Genomic DNA, 20,195 nt, shown 5'->3' on the forward strand with positions numbered 1-20,195 from the left:
CCATTGTTTAAATTTCTCATTGGTCATATGAGAAGTTCACCTTGCCGGTGCACGGTGACCGCAAAGTCCAACGACGGATACATGATTGAAATTCCAATGCCTGCAAGGCTTGAGGATTCTCCTGAGGCTATTAAGTTAATCGCCGCCTTTGAACGCCGTGCTAGTCTGAGATCCCATGCATCATGAACTTTCATTTCTAAACACCTTCAACGAGAATCGAAATTATTCGTTTGTTATAATTTCAATATTTCTATGATATCGAAAATTCAATAGACATGAAATTTGTAGATGTCAGGCTTCAGCCGAAAGGCCCTTCTTATTTTCATTTTGTTTTATCTATTTTCCGCAACTTACTACAATATTTCTATACTTCATTATTCCGAATTATTTTGAATTTAATTCCCAATGGCTGGATTCCTTTGCTGGCACGTACTGCCACGGCCTGGGCCTGGAACCTTAATTAACCTGACCACGCTAAGTTAAGGGCTGCCGTTGGATGCTACATACGTACTACTAGCGTTTAACGCCCAACATATAAAGCACTAAATATAATACGAGGACCAGAGATATAGCATCATACGCGGTTCATTATCTAGTTGCCCTCAACTTAGTGTGGAGAGAGATCAATGAAATGTCTACACTCAGCCCTCTTCGTGGGTTCCTAGAAAAGAAAAGCTGTCATTAGGGAGAAATCACATTTCGCTTATGACCGTAGCAAGCTCACCGACTGATCGTGCTCTAGTCTTATCCCTCGGCCTCTAGAACAGACATAATAGCATGGGTCTCTATCAACACATCGATCAGGGATGATAGCTATGGGTGCAAAATATGATTCACTAACATTGAACTTTCCTTCTCACAAAATTCCACCAACAATCAACAAAGACTATATCTTTATAGTAGCGATTGGTTGATATTTAATTTGCATGTGTGTTATTCCAGTCATAGGACTAAACCACTTCGTTTGTCAAAATCGCCAAACTGCACGAGAATATCATCCATAAGTAGTACATATCCCAATAACCACGCTCTTTGTTGGTGGCGCATTATGATGGAACTGCTCAAAATAGCCAAAGCGAACTAGGGAACTCAATATGTGGTACCATTGATTCTCAAAGTTTATGCCGATGTTGCACTAGCAAAGCGTGGTCCACCGAAGATTTTCGGATATAGTTCCGGACTATTATGCCGGTTATCTGGCCGGAAAATTATGTCCTGCAAGCCGCATCTAAACCAAACATATGATCAATCAGGATTGGTTCCGTATGAGATTTTTAAGTGACCTTTGATCATATAGCTCACCAATCATGAATCTAAATATTTTGTTTATATCGATTATTTGAATTTTGACTAAGGGTTCGGCACGTAAATGGTCATCGGTGACATAAGCCCTGTTGTCCACGTCGCTCGCTCCCCTATTTCTGAGGACGAGACCTATGCACCCCGGGAATCGAATGTTTTTAGTTAGTCATCGGTATGTGCAGCAATAGATACACAATTCACATACTGACCATGAAGCGTGTTTGGAATGTAACTACTGGTCTTACGTATCTCAATGCGATAAACCAAAATACTATGCGTCTACAGGGTTTCAAACACCATAAATATGAGGTCGGTGCAAAAATTTGTGTTAGAGTAGCTTATGTAAATTACTCGTCACTGCTTTTCACAACGCTGTAAGTCATATGATGGCCTTTTACTCTAAACTCGGTTTTAAGTTTATTCAGAATGACGGACATGTCCAGGTAGCGTGCGAGAAATTCATTCAGCCATTTGAGGCTATCGCTTCCAATTGCAACTTGTCAACCCTTTCGCAACTTGAGTGGTACGGTGGCGACCGTTGTTGCCTTCCATATCAGGAAATACATAGATGCTATTTCGAACCCTAATCAATTGATATACTAAGCCAGATTTCGTTATTCCTGTAACTAAAAACTAGAACGTCTTCATATGAAAACAGAATGAAAGTATAAAATCTTATAGACATATACTCTAAGCTACAATAGCGTAGTTCGTTTACCACCCTCCCAGCCCAGCACCTGGAGTTCTCCAAACCGCTAAATGAATAAATAGTATTCAATATCAATTCCTGGCAACGTGGAATAATTCTTTATACAATGCGGGCCGTTTTTGCCCTCTATATTCGGGAATTGAGAGATATTGTTTCAGACTTCTAGTATGTCGAGTCCCGTAAGCACTTTGAAGAGTTGACATCATCCTGATCGGGGCTAGCCCAACACAACAACAAGTTCAACAACGATGCCTAGTCATTATATCCATATATCGCTGACTAATTATGTGAGCCAAGCACCTTCGTGTTTCAATCAACATGGTCAATAATGCCTTTTTTTGTGAAGTTATTGCCATGAAAACACAGTCAAAACGATGCTGATTTTCCATAGACAAGGCGACATTTTAACAGACATCTGTGATTTCTCAATGGAACAACTGTCAGTTATTTAGACCTCTGCATAGTTACCGTCCAGTTCCACTGGCAATTCATAAACGAGCCGTCGAGACTTGATCCTCGTGTCTTGGTTACCATACATTTTCATTTCCCAGGATATTATAACCCCTCACCACTGCGAATTGAAGCAACTTCCTGTTCCCACAGTCTTTTTAATTGAGCGAACCCTCTGCCATATAGAAATGTAAAGAGCCCGGATATGACAGTGGATACCGAAGTTACTGAAACAGCAGCTTGAGCGGTAATGGACCAAGTTCCGTCTTTGCTGGAATAAACACTGATCAGTGTATTTATCAAGCCAATTGCAGAATTTTGCAAAATATTCCTTCCCGTGTCAGCACTTTGCTCCTCATCATAGAACTTAGTGACTCACGAGAAAATACTGCGATACAAAAATAGAACATTGCTCTGCCATTTCCACCATAGCCAAAGTTCACCACAAAGCCCAATTACACAAAAAACCCCAGCCAACCATAAAAGATCAATATTCTCGATTGCATGATAGACAACAGTCTCCGCACTATTGCTTGTGTCCTGTAGGGATGACTTCAAAGACGCAAAGGTGCTTGGCAAGACAAGGTAGCCAGCAAGCAAGAGCCATCCAAATCCCGATGACAAGAGATTATCCACTAGTGGGATCTTTTCATAATCAATTAGCATCTTTCCATAATCGGTTGCAGAAGCATGTGACACAGTGTTGCATCCCATAGAATGCAAGAATTCTACCCATCTTGCCTTCAGCCCTAGGGTACTTGTTTGGAAATTGATAAAGGAATATTGCACACCCAACATAGCGGTAAGTGTTCATGCGACTTTAGTGAAAGCTTTATTCATTAGATTGGTGAGTATATATATATACACAATGAGTAGATGAAATGATGACACCGTGTACTACCTATTATTGAAAAGAGCATTGAACAGAGATTGCGCCCAATAATAAAAGACATTGAATGAACGAAGAATGGGGGAAGAGAAACAAAAAGAAAGGAAAAGCAAACCTTGTTGGAGAATCCAGGGCATGATGCTGATTTTGATAGGTGGGCTAATAAGCCTTCATTGCTTTCTTAAAGACCACAAGATATATACACAGCATTCAAGGAACGGGTATCTCTACTTATGACAGTTCGTGCTAGATTGCTTGAGATCAGAAACCTTGTTCAGCTGATGGTTCAATAAATCCTTTAACTCCAAAGGTCAACATCTGGTGGTCTTTGCTGATGAGATGAAAGCAGTGTTTTGAGGAGCCTTGAAACATCTAGTTCCACGAAGTTTTTAATTAAGGAATTTCTATTTTCTGAATCTATCCGAAGAGTTATGATCTGCCCTCATATTTGAGCGGGTGAATGTTCATCTGAATACATTCTCATGTGCTACTATACAGTACGTCCCGAAACTGGTGCAACCGCCTGGACTCTTTGAGTGATTATTTAGTCCCACTGCCAAGAATCACTAGACTATATTAGGAATAGGTCCGGAATATCAATATTCCTGTACCAGTCTCGATACCGTGATTTACGTTCATTAAAATACGCTGTCTCGTCTCGTAACTGTATTGGCGACCCAAGGGAACTAGAATTTTCCATGGAAATGTAAACGAGTCAAACACTAGAGCTTAGGAGTCCCTCGAGAATCTAGCGACCTGTCACTTCCCTTCCGCTCCTATGTCCAAGTGACGGTCTGGGGGCTTACTCGGCACCCGACCTGCAAATATTGACTGGCATTACTTGCTTACTGTACCTGCAGACTACTCATGAATCTGCTTATCATAATACTCAGACTGTCAGCCACAGTTCTCGCTTCTTGACGCCCTGGAACACACTCGGTGGAAGCTGACACACAACCATGTTAATAGACTCCTGAGTGGTATCTTCTGCCTTGGGGGGATGACTCACACTCCTTTCAACGATGATGATGATGATGCTTACCGAGCTGAACTGCCTGATCTATGGGAACGGACTCCCTCGTATGCCCCCACCCCTGGTTACCTAGACCGCGAATGGACGCCATCAGTAATGTGCCCTTCACCCGATCCCGAGGACATAGTTGGTGAATGTTCACCTTCCTTGCATCAACATCTATCCGACCAGCTGAGTTTTGATCCTATGATTGAACGTATAGATGGAAGTGCATGGGATGAACAATCTCCGAACTGTATCCACTACTAGATCGAGTGGAGGGTTAAATTAAACAATCGAGTTGTGGTCAAGGATATAAAACAAGACCTTATTAAACCACCTAGATCCTACTAGGAACAGATAAAAGAGGATGCTTGTAATATTCTAGGACGGAAGACAGCCCGTGGCCGACGGGTGCGAATAGATGATACTGACATGCTGTTATCGGTGAACTCCCAACGGATTATTGACAAACACTTTAAAGGTACTAGTGTTAATTAGATAGCGGTGGAGAAACAGCTACTAGCGTGGGCCCATCTAGCTCGTCGTGGCAAGAAGATCCGGCTTTGGATATCGATCAACTATATAGAGGATAGCGGGCCTTTGCCTTCTAGAACCGAGAAGAGAGGAAAGTCATCGGTGACAACACGAATACTCGCCGACCGAGACGCTCAGATTGACGCAGAGCAGATCTCTAGTCATTATTCTATCTGGCGCGATGTGTATTGTATTATGCGATGCCCCGGGCCTCTATGTCGCCACGAAGGATAATATTGCTAGTAAGAGCTAGAGAGAAGAAGGCATCAGATTGAAAACACACCATCTAAAGGCCCTCGTTAAATATGTGGAGTAAGGTGGAGTCCTCGAGACGCACGATGACGTTTCTGATAGTATTCGCGAGCAGCTATATGCCAAGGAGAACCACTAACTGGACAAAAAAAGGAAGCTGTGGATAACTCTATAATAGGTTTAACGTGCCCTCTAATAAATATCAATGTCCTCCCGGCAGGATCATCTCAACAACCGATACATACTTCTGCTAATGATGCCACGCCCACTACGCCCGGCTATACAGAATCGATCATGGTCGACGGCCTGCTAGAACGAAAGTCTATGCAGTAGTACAGTATATCACCTATGTAAGAGGTTTGCGGGTTGTTACACAAGTTTTTCGATAGCTCACCGCAACCAGTTACTGGAGTTCCAAATAATGGCGATCAGTTAAGGAAGGGTACGCCGCGACCCCTTTAAACTGCAGATCATAAGCGGTGTAGATAATTACTAATTCCAGATGCCAAGAGCTGGTATTTAGCATACTAATTAAAGGTAAGATATGCAGGCGACATGGCACTATATCCCTATCTATACTAGACTATGTGATACGTGATATATGATACATGATTTATGATATGTTGAGGAGGGAATGCATGCGTCATCTTACATCTGTTATTTTGATGAGTGGGAGACTTTGGCTGACTAGATTAATATCTCAAATGTTGTTTATAGCAGCCCTCTGCCAAGTTTATAAGCATAAGTCCGTTACAGTCTTGCAATTATTACGTAACCGACCTTATTTAATCCTTTCTAAACCACGGAAAAGCAAGAGTTATATCGACAATATGAAGGTTCTCACTATCCTCTCTGCAGTTATGTTTGCCACATTTGCGGTGGTAGGGGCTGTGAATGTTGATGATGGTCAACCTGAAAAAAGACAGGTATGGGAATGAAGATCAAAGTCGGAGTGATTGAAGGCGACTATCTGAATACTAGGCTGACTGAGATGGGGTGTGGATAGGGTGTAAGTGATTATCCTGGTGTTGAGAAGTGGCTATCTGAATACCAGGCTGACTGAGATGGGGTGTGGATAGCTTGTAAGTGATTATCCTGATATTGAGAAGTGGCTATCTGAGTACCAGGCTGACTGAGATGGGGTGTGGATAGGATGTAAGTGATTGTCTGATTGTCCTGATATTAAGGAGTGGCTATCTGAATACTAGGCTGACTGAGATGGGGTGTGTATAGCTTGTAAGTGATTATCCTGATATTGCGAAGTGGCTATTAGGATACCAGGCTGACTGAGATGGGGTATGGATAGGGGGTAAGTCATTGTCCTGATTTCGAGAAGTGGCTATCTGAATACTAGGCTGACTAAGATGGGGTGTGGATAGAGTGTAAGTGATTGTCCTGATATTAAGGAGTTGCTATCTGAATACCAGGCTGACTGAGATGGGGTGTGGATAGCTTGTAAGTGATTGTCCTGATATTGAGGAGTGGCTTTCTGAATACCAGGCTGACTGAGATGGGGTGTGGATAGGATGTAAGTGACTGTCCTGATGCTGAGAAGTGGCATTCTGAATACTAGGCTGACTGAGATGGGGTGTGGATAGCTTGTAAGTGATTGTCCTGATGTTGAGGAGTGGCTATCTGGATACTAGGCTGAATGAGATGGGGTGTGTATAGGTTGTAAGTGATCATCCTGATTTTGAGATATGGCTATCTGAATACCAGGCTGACTGAGATGGGATGTGGATAGAATGTAAGTGATTATCCTGATGTTGAGAAGTGGCTATCTGAATACCAGGCTGACTGAGATGGGGGTGTGGATAGGATGTAGGTGATTGTCCTGATATTGAGATGTGGCTATCTGAATACCAGGCTGACTGAGATGGGGTGTGGATAGCCTGTAAGTGATTATCCTGATTTTGAGGAGTGGCTTTCTGAATACTAGGCTGACTGAGATGGGGTGTGGATAGCTTGTAAGTGATTGTCCTGATGTTGAGGAGTGGCTATCTGAATACGAGACTGACTGAGATGGGGTGTGGATAGGCTGTAAGTGATTATCCTGATGCTGAGAAGTGGCTTTCTGAATACCAGGCTGACTGAGTTGGGGTGTGTATAGTATGTAAGTGATTCTCCTGATATTGAGATATGGCTATCTGAATACCAGGCTGACTGAGGTGGGGTGTGTATAGGTTGTAAGTGATTATCCTGATGCTGAGGAGTGGCTATCTGAATACCAGGCTGACTGAGATGGGGTGTGAATAGCTTGTAAGTGATTGTCCTGATGCTAAGATGTGGCTATCTGAATACCAGGCTGACTGAGATGGGGTGTGGATAGGATGTAGGTGATTGTCCTGATATTGAGATGTGGCTATCTGAATACCAGGCTGACTGAGATGGGGTGTGGATAGCCTGTAAGTGATTATCCTGATGTTGAGGAGTGGCTTTCTGAATACTAGGCTGACTGAGATGGGGTGTGGATAGCTTGTAAGTGATTGTCCTGATGTTGAGGAGTGGCTATCTGAATACCAGGCTGACTGAGGTGGGGTGTGGATAGGTTGTAAGTGATTATCCTGATATTGGAGTGGCTACTTGAAAGCTAGGATGACTGAGATGGGGTATGTATAGGGTGTAAGTGATTATCCTGATGCTGAGAAGTGGCTATCTGAATACCAGGCTGACTTACGGGTCTTCAGTAAGATAACTACATGCGCGCGAGACTGTTGGTTTGAGAAAAACCCCACCAATGTGAGAACTGAGGACTACGCCATGGCTGCATCATGCATTTCTTGCTAATAGGCCTATCCAGGTGTCATGCACTTCGAGTCCATGGATTCGTTTCGAACTATTTGGACTTTTCAACAATTGTTTTTCCCTGCCTTAGTATAGGTTTTCCCTATTCGGTTAGGTTTCCCTGTACTGTTATGTGAATGCAAAGGCTCAGTATTAAAATCTATCAGAACAAACTAAAAGTGTATGAACCAGTATGCATTCAGGGCCAATGGGATCATGAGTTGTAATTTTTCGCATTTACTATGGTGTTCCAGCTGCGCAGCTGGCTTACATGCGCAGCTCGCTTACCGGTTACGTTAACTAGATCACATGGTATTATTAAGCACACATATAAGATGCGTGCGCACAGATAGCAGAATGGACAGGCAGATGCATATACTCGAAGGGACATCCATTGGTCGCTGTTCCACCGCCTGATTACGTGTACGGACATGACATCGAAGTCACGTGCTCACTTTCACGGAAATTTGATTCAGAGAAATATACACTACGGTATTTTGAACCACAATGGATTCTCCCACCAGGCTTCCATGGTTTTCTAATACCACCCTCAAGTTAATTTGAATGGGTTGAACAAAAAGTCAACATGCTACTAGCCGAATAGAATTGTTGGAGAACAACGACATGATTATTAATAGGACGGTGATCAGGACTCCAGGAGAGAAAACCCCTTTTAGCTGATATTATGTAGTTGAACCTTTTTGGTTGAATTTAAGAGTAAACCTTCCTAACTTCTGTCAATTTTTGTGCGTCATGTCTATATTGGCCCATGCTAGTGACCAGGTCAGTTTGACATTGTAAGTCATGGTTCTTGGAAGAAGAGGGGAACCCTGTAGTCCAGATTGCGCGATCATTACATCCATACGTCGCTACCTAGTTTACACGGATTTACCGCAAGCTTGCCTTTCCAGACAGTCAAACAAGGGGGCGGATTCGCATTGTCCCCAAGACAAATTATTCCATTTATCAGCGATCAGAAACGGAAGACATTCGAAAATTGTACTGTACCTCAAACCGTAGATCCACTTTCTTGAAGCCCTCATCATGTGACTGGATGCGTGTCTGCTATCAATCCTTGAGGCAACCAAATTCTCTACCGTACCTGCAGCAAGGGAGCCGTAGCAATCACGGGATCAGTGCGCAGTCACTCCTTCATCCGCTATTGGCGATGGATTCATGGTGAAAAAACAGCATCTAGCGTACGTTCAACGCCGCCTGAACTTTATTTGTTTACACGCACTTCATCTCATTGGTATTGCACCCTTGTTGTTTTTTCATGGTCGTTCATTTGTTATGCCGGGCCCAATTTGACATCATCGTCGACCTTACCATATGTATTAAGCGCCGTTGAGTGTGATGAGCAATTCTATTCGCTCATTGAATTTTGAAGGTTCTTGGCCATAGATAAGGCCCATTCTAGCTCTCATTGAGTCATTGTACCTTGTTCAACGCCGATCATGCGGAGCAAATAAACCAAGCGCGTGCAATTGCGTGCCCTAGGCTAGGGCCATGAGTTAAACCCGTTTAATTATTAGAAGCCTCATCCTCCGATTTCAATCCAACCATAATTATTTCGATCAACGAACAGAAAAGTCAAGAAATAATTGCCCACGAGAACTTCATAATGAAATGGGAGCTTGAGGAGATAGAGGCCTTGCCACAGTTCATCAAGAATATGCCAAATAAATCATGGGATGAAATGGCAGGTCAGTGGAATTCTCTCTTCCCTAAAAATCGATCAGGGGAATCACTTCGGGGGAAGTTCAATCAGCTTCGCTGGGGCTGGAGACCTCAGAAAGTTTCCAAAGCATCTCGCAAACGCAAAAAGCCCCGGAAAAGGAGTTTTATGATCAAGTCATCCGACTTGAAGCTGGAGGGACGTATTTCGTCCCTCTCACTGTCTCCAAAGTCTGAAGAACTTTCTTCCCCTTCTGATGATTTTACTGGCGACATTGATGAAAGACACATGCTCCGTTCTCATGAGTGCAATGGACAATTTGAACCCACTGGGTCGATAGAGGAAGAGAAAGAATCGTCTATTCCTAGCTCGTTGGACTTTCCTGATGGTCCAGTGGGCCTACAAGAATCCACGAGAGAGCCTATGCTCTCTTCAAGCCTCATGTCCTTTCTTGTGGGATTAGTCATCTGTAAGTGCACTCTCCACTCTCGTGCAATTTATCTGACTGATATAGTGCTTCAACCATAGAGCCATCCAGAGACCTCTTGTCCAATCCTTCTGCCACGAGTTCCAACTAGGCCAGAAAATGCCGGAATATATGCGTACTATGCGTACTCAATTGGGAAACAAAAGGGTTCTAAGAGGAGTGAAAGGGCAGAATCTTCGTTTTTGATAGCCTAGCGCACCTGGAAATGCCCTTATGCCATTTGGAGGCAGGTGTACCTTTTCCAAACAACCTTTTCAATCCTTCTTCTCACTCTTCCTTGGGAACCCCTTGATCGATTATTGAATGGTTTCTTTTTTCTCTTGTTTTTGAGGCTTCTCATTCCAATGGCTTCTACAAACCTCACAGTTTCATCATCTTCATTTGATCAGCGCAATTTGATCATGGACACCCCCTGTGACTCGAGAGATGAATGCAGTCTATCGTCTGTCTATTAGAATCGTAATTGATTTCCAAATGCAAACAAGACCTTATCTTTCCCCTTCCTTCTTCCTCATCTGACACCTCTCTACTTACCACCGTCTCTTACCGCCTCATCATTCCTACGAATTCTTCCCTAGTATGCTTATGATATGGAACCACTACGAAGATAAATTACTCTTAGGAGATCATCGTTTCCCCTTGACCGCAAAAACCTAATCCTCTTAACCAATTTAGAGAGATATATTGAATGTCGAAGGCTTTTCCGGTCAAGTCTCCGCTGTTGGCATGTTTTCTCGCACATAGTAGTTTATAAGCAAAGCCAACCACCACAGAGTCTATCGATTTGACATTAAAATTCAGAAGCTCAAAAATGTATTCCGTGTCCTAGTGTAGCAAATCAAGTGGCTTGCAAGATGACAGGCAGATGGTACTGTAGATGACAAACAGCATCGCAATATGGAGTCGGGTCGTCCTTTTAAATTTTACATTCATGGAAGCCTTGCGGCTACATACACGTTTTTATACCAGAATAGCATTGATCATGACTGAAAAATCCAGAACAATAACAAGCAACAAAAGCCAGGGAGAGAAAAGCAGACACGAAAAGAGAGATCATCGTTGGAAAACAGCATTCATAGAAACAGCGTGCACCATAGTTGGCGTAAAGAGGGAGGGCATTTTCTGTGTTCTCTACCCTACCGATACATCTCATTTTGGCTGATAAATAGACAAAATATGCTGGATCTGGTCTTCAGAAAGATTGCCGGTCCGAATGAGGTGCTCTAAGGAGCTAGAGCCATCATTTCTACCAGGTCCAGGGCCCACTCTATTATTCATGGAATCATTTGGTGGGACAACTCGAGACAGGTTACCCGGATTCAAAGCACCTGTTGACGACTCAATAAAGCTATGACTATTGAAGTCTAGCGTCGGCAGCAGGTTCTGTAACGGCAGACGGCTTGTGGTAGATTCTTCGGGCAGATAAGGAGGCATACCACCGGACTGAGGCCCAGTCGGAACAAATTCTTGGTCCCGTGGCATGCATACATTATGTTGATGAATGTTGAACACGCGCGGTCTCAGACCATGTTTACTCAACGAGTTCTTGATCTCGGGGTTCATCTGTAGATCGGCTATAACTTGCTCGATAACCCCGAGGAGGCTTTCACAAAGCTGTCGAAGCTGAGTGTTCATCTCAATGCAAGCGGTGTGGTCACGGAGTGCATGTAACTATGTGTGTATTAGATATTAAGTCTCTCAGTAAATGAAATCGGCACTCACCACACCCCTCGCGTCGTTTGGACCGACGCTTGCCATCAGTTGTTGTAGGAAAGCACGTGTGTTGGGCGAAATGGATCGTGTTGATGAGGCCGGCGATTTCCTTTGTCCTTCAACAGGGTTAGAATGATGATTGGGATTCATGGTTAACAGATTGACCGGAGAAATTGATACTTTCGTAGAAGTGGGAAAAGCCCGGGAGGGTTGTCATAAGTCATCACAAGAATGATATCACATGAAGCTAACCTTCTTTTAGCTAAATTCGTTCAACGCCGTTGTTGTAGATTCTTTCTTGATTGACGTCATGTTGGTTGACAAATAAGTTGAACATTAGTCTGTTGGGCCGCGCAAGAAGAGGGGAACCCTGCATTTCACATGAGCGCATCGCCTTTCGCTCTCGTTAGGTTGATACCTTCCAAGAGGCAGCCTAAATTCTCCGTTGTCGGCTTTGAAGGTTGAGCTAGGTGGCTTCACATCATACCTCAAGACGAGAAATTTTATCTATCCATGATGAGATATAACTGCTCGTACAATCAGAAGCAACAGCCACACTATTAGGTATATATCATCATTAAAAGTAGTAGTAATATAGATTGGTCTACGATGGGGGTGACAGAAATCACCTTCCATGGTTTCAAAAGTCAGGACGATGAAGATCATCATCTTTCGTAGTGAGGGAAATAATGGTTTTTCTTTTCTTTTTTCCTTTTTGGACTTATCAACATCCCTTTTTATTGGTGTATATTGTTTTTGGTTTGGTACCTATTGCATCCCAGGGTTTGCATTACTGGTCCATCTGCAGGGGAGATGAACATTATCGCTCATAGCTAAAATTACTAAATGAAAGTTCACTCGAAGCCACGATCTGGGCCTTCCTCGAGCGGACCTTAAGCAGGTTCAACTGCTTCATTTGCATGGTTACTACTTTGCTTTGGAGCTAATCCAGAAAAGGTAGACGCTAATCTACAGGTGGTAATAATGCCGAGGAATTGGGAAGTCAATATCTCATCTAGACGCCCTGGCAGGGATACTAGGCGCTGTTGGATGCCACAAAGAATTTGATTTGCCGGCTGATCCGTTTCGGGTGCATTGACATTGGTTCGTTGGATTCTGTCCGTCAAGTCACACTCTAGCCATAGTCCATCACCGTTCAACGGTCGGCAGCAAGTCATTCATTCCGGATTGGATTGACCCCTCATTTTGCCCAAATATTCAGATTTATTTTTGATTAAGAATTGAATTTAAAATAAGATTCTAGTAATATTCTTATCCCCAAAGCTTCAACATAAAATGGGACCAAGAAGAGGCGGATGCGCTACGCCTATCGTTCGAGCGAATATCAGACACATCGTGAAAGTACTTCGGAGATCGATGGTAGAGAGATGTTCAATGAATAACGCTCAGTGTAATCACTTGGTGGGAGGTATCCGCATTTTGTTGATCTAAATTGCTTTTTGATGTAACCCTAAAGATGCTGGAAGTCATAAAACGGGAGCCCCGAGAGGAAGGCTTGGAATTTACAGCTGGGGAAGCTGAGGTCGTCGGTGTCGCTTTTTCCAAAGATTGAGGGCTCTTCTCACCTCCTGATAAGCATAGAGAATATTCCTCCAATCAAGACTGAGTTGCTTTAGGCAAAAAATGCGACGAGCTTGAAATGGCTTGTTTAGCAGACTAAGGAAAGGAATAATCAGTACTTAGAAAGTGTACTTGCCTTCTCCTATCTCTGGTGGTGGTTTGTGCCCTTGAAATCAGTAGAGCGACAAATATTTCCCTCAAGTCGTTTCTTCCCTTGCGGGCCTCTTTATTTAGAAATCAGTCTACAAACCAGTCCACCTCTATAGGAGGCACCTGACTGACGTCAACATGAGACTGCATTTGACCTACTTTCCAGATCCCCGTGCTACGAATTTCAACGAATACAACGAAGCACGATACTGGAGGGATAAATGCTTACATATTAAAAACTTTCTCTCATGAAGATTAGGTCATCCGTTTTATTCCCGATGTCCTAACACATTTGGCATCAGGCTTATCACTATCCTAAATGTCTTTCCGGCTAATTTCCACTTTATTGGATCTTTCTTTGCCCCTTGTGACCTACTGTCATTCTTTTCCTTTGAAGTTCCTTCTCAAAGTGACTGGAACGTTTTTCTTCTTTTTGTTCTCTTCATAACTTTGGATGATCTCTTCTGCTGTTCATTGTCTGTACCCTGTGAAAATAGTGTTGATGAGATTCTCCCTGTAATTTTACGTCCTCAATTCAATAAGGTCTGACAATTTGAATTCGCGATCCCCTTGTTTGGGGACGATTATGCTATTTAAGAAGGCAAATCCGTTCCCTGTTGTATATCAAGTACCAAGAGATGTCTAACTGGCTTGATATAGTGCCGAGTCATCAGGGGTGGACATTGCTAGATACTGGACAATTAGTCCGAATTGTGGACGAGCTCCCTGGCCCCGACAAACAATACCCCTCTTTACTTGTCTTCGTTGGATCAAGTGATAAGACGAACGCTTTGAAGGCTCTTTTTCCACATAATAACATCCAACGACGTGGCTTACACGGGATTGCGAAACTTCATATTGATTCAAATACGACAGAATCACTCAATCCCGTTCTCTTCGCAGACGTGAATCTGACCAATCCCAGGCAGTCTCACTATGACGATTATCTCAGAAATAACACGTTCATCAAATTGGAAGTGCGTTACACGGGCCACCTCTCATTTGCCCAGGCTCGGCTCGACATAATAGGTCGACTTATAGTTCCATTCTCTCATATGATATACATATTTGCAGATGATATTGGTGGTCTGAGTGAAGTTTATGCCCTTCTTTGGAGATGGGTTGAGGCAATGGGAGATGAGTCTTCTACATGCCATGCGCTTCCTGGACTTGTGATTATCTTTTCGAATGGGACCAAACCTGGCGACATTGAGCCTATTAATGAACAGTTGCGTGCTGCACTCTTAAAATATGTTATATCATCACTCAAAACCCTTGACCTCCGTGGTCGGAACGATTTATCAGCGGCCGCTAGGTACGAGCCACTGAAAAGCATGACATCCAAAGATATTCAACTTAGTCGGGAATTACATGCTGCAGATTATGAACTTTATTCAGCAAAACATTTAGAAGCACTCTTTTGCAAAGCTTTCGTCAGTGTCACTCAGTACCCGGATGTAGCATTCTCGGCGTGCCAAACTGCACGCCAAGATAATCCTGTTCCCCAAAGCGCTGCTCAACATCTAGAGCACTTTGTCAAGCACGCCGGACAGATATCTGCATCCACTGAAGACATCGCAAGATTCATTGCCTCTGCCCTCATAATGGATGCTTATCCACCTCATATGCATAGTAAGCGATGTATCCGAGATCTTATGATATTAGCTAAAAACGTCAAGGATTCAACCCACATATCATGTTCTCGATCCATTATAGATCTCTTTGTCTACTAGCTTGGAGACAAACGTGCCTAACCGATATAAAAAAGGGATGTGAGGAGGTTGAGTTAGAGTTTTGCCGGATGTTCACCAAGCTTCACGCGTGTGAGGATACGTCGGCACATAGGTGGCATGTGGCTAAAAAAACCGCCATCTGGGCTAAACTTACCACTAACGATGTATGCCCGGTTTGCCTCCTTCGCGGGGCAGATTTTGTTCTACCCTGCGGCCATGCGATTTGCTCGAATTGTGCCTGCATGCGAGGTAGTGTGAGGGATAGGGGAGGGGCCGAACATGCATTCGTGATCACGCAGTGCATCTTATGTGATGAAAAGTTTCATTATATTGTGAACTTACTTCCCCCAACAGCAAGGCCATTGCTATTCGTCTTAGACGGTGGAGGGGTCCGTGGGGCTATCACATTAGGATTCCTTAGAGAATTAGAGGCTAGGTTAGGCATACCACTCTGGAAGCTACCTCACCTAACAGTTGGGACTAGTGCAGGTTAGTTCATCTACTCCTCCCAGGGCTGAGTCATTGGTAATTCTTAATTCACAGGCGGATTAATCGCCATGGAAGTTATTTGCCGGCGATCTTCGGCATTGATCGCGCAGGAAAAGTTCCAAGACCTGGCGCGGCATATTTTCCCTTCTAACTCTTGTCGGAAGACATCTTTTGGATGCGTATGGAATGGCTTTCGATCTTGGATAAGAGATGGGCGGTATAATTCTGACGTGTTGGATGATACATTACGCGACGCATTCGGGACATCCTATCGCCTTTTTGGCTCGTCACCATCTGGTTGTTCCGATGGCTATATTGGATTAACAACCAGCCAGGTAGATAAGGACGGTAAACTTGGCATTTTCTCCAACTATCGCCGCCTTCCTGAAGAGAATGTCGATCCATCCTATTCAGTCCTGATACCACCAAGTAAAGATGAGGAGCCACTTGGCTGGGAAGTGTACGCCCCATGAGATCAAACAAGATATTTCTATACAAAACTAATACCTCATTAGGGCTCGGTGCATCATCGCCGCTTTAGGGCAAGTATTGATCTTCATGTTTACTACAATGACTAATCGGTCACTAGGTACTTTACGCCTTATCATATTCAGGGTATAGGCACAATGCAAGACGGTGGGATCTGTGCAAACTGCCCGCTTCGGGTCGCTATCAGAGAAAGTCATTCCATCTGGCCAAATGCAGGTCGACCCGATCTTATTCTGAGTATAGGCACTGGGATTTCAAGACCTATTATTCAGCCCGGTGATGCCAAGCGCTCTAGTGGATTTCTTGCAAGAGGCATACGCACATTTCTTTATTCGCCAGCGGTAGATCCGAATGAGGGCTTCCAGGATACTTTCAATAGCCTATCTGAAGATCTCCAAAAAGATGTTCTTCGGCTCAACCTAGATATTGAAGGCCATGTGCCGGACCTAGATGACACTACATGTATGAAAGGCTTCATAGAGGCTCCTTATACTATACCTGATGACTATATTCAGCTGATGCTTGCGACATCCTTCTTCTTCGAGCTTGATGAAAAACCTGAAAGGAGAGGCAATCATTATCATTGCATGGGGTCGATTCTATACTTGAGAGGAGACTGTACTTATTCCCTATCGAGACTTGCCATGGAGCTACCATCTGCTAGGCTCATCATTACACCTGGCACTTACCTTGGCTCTTTAGATGAGCATGAAGGATGTGAAAAATGTGGCTATTACCGGAAATGTGTTTCATTCACCGTACAATCCCTCAATGAAGTCATTCAGATCGCTATTCATAACACATTCGCCACAAGGCGTATCAATGGATTCCCCACAACTGTTCAAGCTTTAATGAGAGCTCAACAAGTTAATTCACCTTTTGGGAGACCTAATCATGCTATTGACTGGCGTTCGAATCGTGCTTGCTACTGTCCATCCCCCTTGTTAAAAAGATCTCGCAGGGACACAGAATTATCAAGTTATCATTTTAAAAAGAGGAAAACAAGATAGATCGCTTTCTGCGCATTCGGTCTCGTGTAAATCATTTCTAGGAAGTCAACCCAAGCGTAGATCAGAAAGCACGTGTTTTATAACAGTACTTAAAGTGTGCTTTCTATGAAGTATGTTCTGAAGCCATAGCTTTTATTCTTTGCCAAACTCTTAGCAGCTTATGTGGTAGCATGTTACTATCACCAGGAGTCATATTCTCAGTGGCGATATTTTCCATACGATCATCAATCACCTATTTGGAAAGTAGATAGGGTCCAATAATAGATCATAGCTGTATAGTAGTCTGAATCTTACATGAAATCCCAACAAATCATCCTTTAATTATCATCACATTTCTTTTCCAAAGATGTAAAGCAATCTTTCGATTTTCAATTAATATTATAATACTACAGATTTAACAAAGGGTTTCACGTGAACTATAGCTATAAAGAAGACGAAAATACTGCACATATCAAGGCACAAAGTCTTTTTTCTACATGAGGCCATATCAAGTTTCTCATCATGCCATGGGAATCAATCTTTAAAGGCACTATTCCAAAATACATTAAATATGGTTCAACTCCCCATTAGATGTTTCCATCCGCAAAGCTTCGTAAACAAAAGTCAACGTAGAGATTTGATCGAACATCACAACCTTGAGTGGCTTGATCATCATATGGCTGGTAATACACAAGCGGACAAGCTTTTTCAAAAGCGGGACACACAACGGTAGTACATTCCTTATAAGATGGGGCTATTCGAATGCCATAATTGAGAAGAGGATTTCCGTTTATGTTAGACAAGTCATAAAACACCTGATTTTTTGGCGAGCAGGAATTGCTTTGAACGCAAGCGCTATATTCGATTTGAGTGATATCATTGCTGTCTCTATTGGTTGAAACCTTCAACGAATTCCCTATGCCGTTGATTGATTCCCGAAAGGGAAGATATATCGTGGCATTAGAACGTAACTCGGTTTCAAGATACGTCACATTAGCCACAGCCTGAATATAGAGTATGAAGGGGCATTTATTCCGTAATATGACAGCTCCGCGATCTACACAGGTCTCAGCAATTTGAGCAAAAGCATAGACTAAGGCCGCGATGTATAACTTCATCATGCGTATTAGCTTTTGTTTGTATGGATTGGCATATGAAACTCCATCACGTATGGGAAAAGCTTGGTATAAGTGGTAGACATAGAACGATATGGGAGATAACAAATGAAATGAACAAAGTTAGTAGAAAATACAAAACAAGAAAATTCTATGTAGAAAAGAGGATTCACAAAAAGACGCAGAAAACACTAGATTAATTTCACCAGCCTGTTGACCGACCTACATGTCACCCCTAAATCGATAAACGCCTATTTATCTCCGTGCTTCGACGTTCAACGAGGGGTATAAAACCGATCAAATCGATGCAACCAGGTCGCTATATAGACCTAGGACTTCCTAGAAGTTGTAGGTACACCAGAGCTTCTAAAGATGGCCCCCTTTGAGACCGTTCGCTTTCCTAGACACGCACTTGCCACCATAATATACAGTGTGGCCTGTCTCTACTTTACACTTCTATCAATCCGAACTGTGGCCGAATATCTACAGGAGCCTCTTTCTCGGTCCAATGAGATCATTCCAGACGTTATTGTGATATTACTATTTTTTATCGGAAAGGTGTTGATCTACGCCCTAGCTGCCAAGGACCCCGTTGATTTTGCTGAGTCTGATGACCTCTACTACACCTCGGTCATTCTTCTGATATGGAGCTCGGCAGTTCCCTTTGTATACTTCCAATTTTATCATACGACCCTCCTTTCCTTAGCTCTAATATTGGTATTTACATTCTTGACTGTCTGGTTTGCTGCCTATGTCAGGTTTTCTGGTAATTGCGGAGAGAGGAATGCTGCATGTTGTGTTCTTTTTCTGATTACGGTAATTCCCGCTTTTTATGCTAGAAACGGCTTATCTGCCTGTCGTTATCCTCTCGCAAAAGCCTTTCTGAGTCTGTGCAAATGGCACGCCGCTGGCGTAATCATCCATCAAGTCCAAATACCTGAACGACTGGGTTATTTCAGGCAATCTCGTCTAAGCTACCAGATCATGCACATATTAGTGGCTGGCGCAGGTGTCTACTATTCGAACTATCTTTTCAAAGCTTATGATAGCGACCTGAGGTTTGCCGGGCTCTGTGGCTCTTGATCGTTTATGTCTTGATTGCAAAGCAAGATATACCCTTTGGGTCTAGAAGCTGTCTCAGTCATCTAAATGGAGATGAACTCATACATTGATGTACGTATGAAACAATCTGCCATATTATAGAACAATGCCATAATCTTATATTCTCATAAGTCATGTTTTCCCGCTATCCAAGAAAAGAATATACATGTAGACTAAGCCGATTCTTCCTATTCGTATGAGCTGTGTCGCTTAAGTAATCCCAGAAATCATGCTATCACTTTACTTGATCCAAGAACCTCTTTTAGATTAGAGCATTAGAAATCCGACCCTAAGCCGACAAAGCCTTCGTTTCGATTGAAAATTGGGATAAGGCCGTATCATGATATACGTCCTTTGTTATAAAGCTGGTGCGGTTCAATTTTCGATCTTTACTCTTGGGATCAAACGATATATCGCAGTCAGAGTTGTTTATAAAGCATGAGGAAGGAATATTAGCATATTTGGCCTTAAGGTAAATAAGGTATGTATGAAAGAGCACACTTTAGAACTATACGCATTCTTATGGTGAAATTTTATGTTCAGCAGCTCGGGAGTAAGAGCCTAAATGTTCTTCCCTGTGTTATATTATAAATAGAAACGGTTTCTAAACAAAGCGCCCTGAGCGTTTGACCCAATCAAGCCGAACAAACTACGGATATGTTTTTCGACAACAAGATTATGAGGTATGTATTGCTAGCGGATTTTAAATAATAACTCACGGACTGGAATCAAAAA

General features: G+C 43.0%; 3 protein-coding genes across 3 annotated transcripts; 2 read left to right on the forward strand and 1 right to left on the reverse strand.

Annotated features, from left to right (window-relative positions):
- Positions 1–5,981: 5,981 nt before the first annotated feature.
- On the forward strand, positions 5,982–8,031 carry N7484_006754 (uncharacterized protein; the record flags this gene model as incomplete). The annotated part of the gene is made up of 2 exons (XM_057117172.1): positions 5,982–6,077; positions 7,942–8,031. 2 exons carry the CDS (start codon positions 5,982–5,984, stop codon positions 8,029–8,031), a joined length of 186 nt encoding a protein of 61 aa, XP_056973055.1.
- Positions 8,032–9,559: 1,528 nt separating this feature from the next.
- N7484_006755 (uncharacterized protein) lies at positions 9,560–10,141 on the forward strand (the record flags this gene model as incomplete). Its single annotated transcript, XM_057117173.1, has 2 exons — positions 9,560–10,082; positions 10,128–10,141. 2 exons carry the CDS (start codon positions 9,560–9,562, stop codon positions 10,139–10,141), a joined length of 537 nt encoding a protein of 178 aa, XP_056973056.1.
- A 1,108-nt stretch (positions 10,142–11,249) lies between these two features.
- N7484_006756 (uncharacterized protein) lies at positions 11,250–11,858 on the reverse strand (the record flags this gene model as incomplete). Its single annotated transcript, XM_057117174.1, has 2 exons — positions 11,250–11,771; positions 11,823–11,858. 2 exons carry the CDS (start codon positions 11,856–11,858, stop codon positions 11,250–11,252), a joined length of 558 nt encoding a protein of 185 aa, XP_056973057.1.
- Positions 11,859–20,195: the final 8,337 nt, after the last annotated feature.

Source organism: Penicillium longicatenatum, assembly GCF_028827895.1.
Source record: "Penicillium longicatenatum strain IBT 33135 chromosome Unknown contig_3_segment0_segment0, whole genome shotgun sequence".
Taxonomy (NCBI): domain Eukaryota; kingdom Fungi; phylum Ascomycota; class Eurotiomycetes; order Eurotiales; family Aspergillaceae; genus Penicillium; species Penicillium longicatenatum.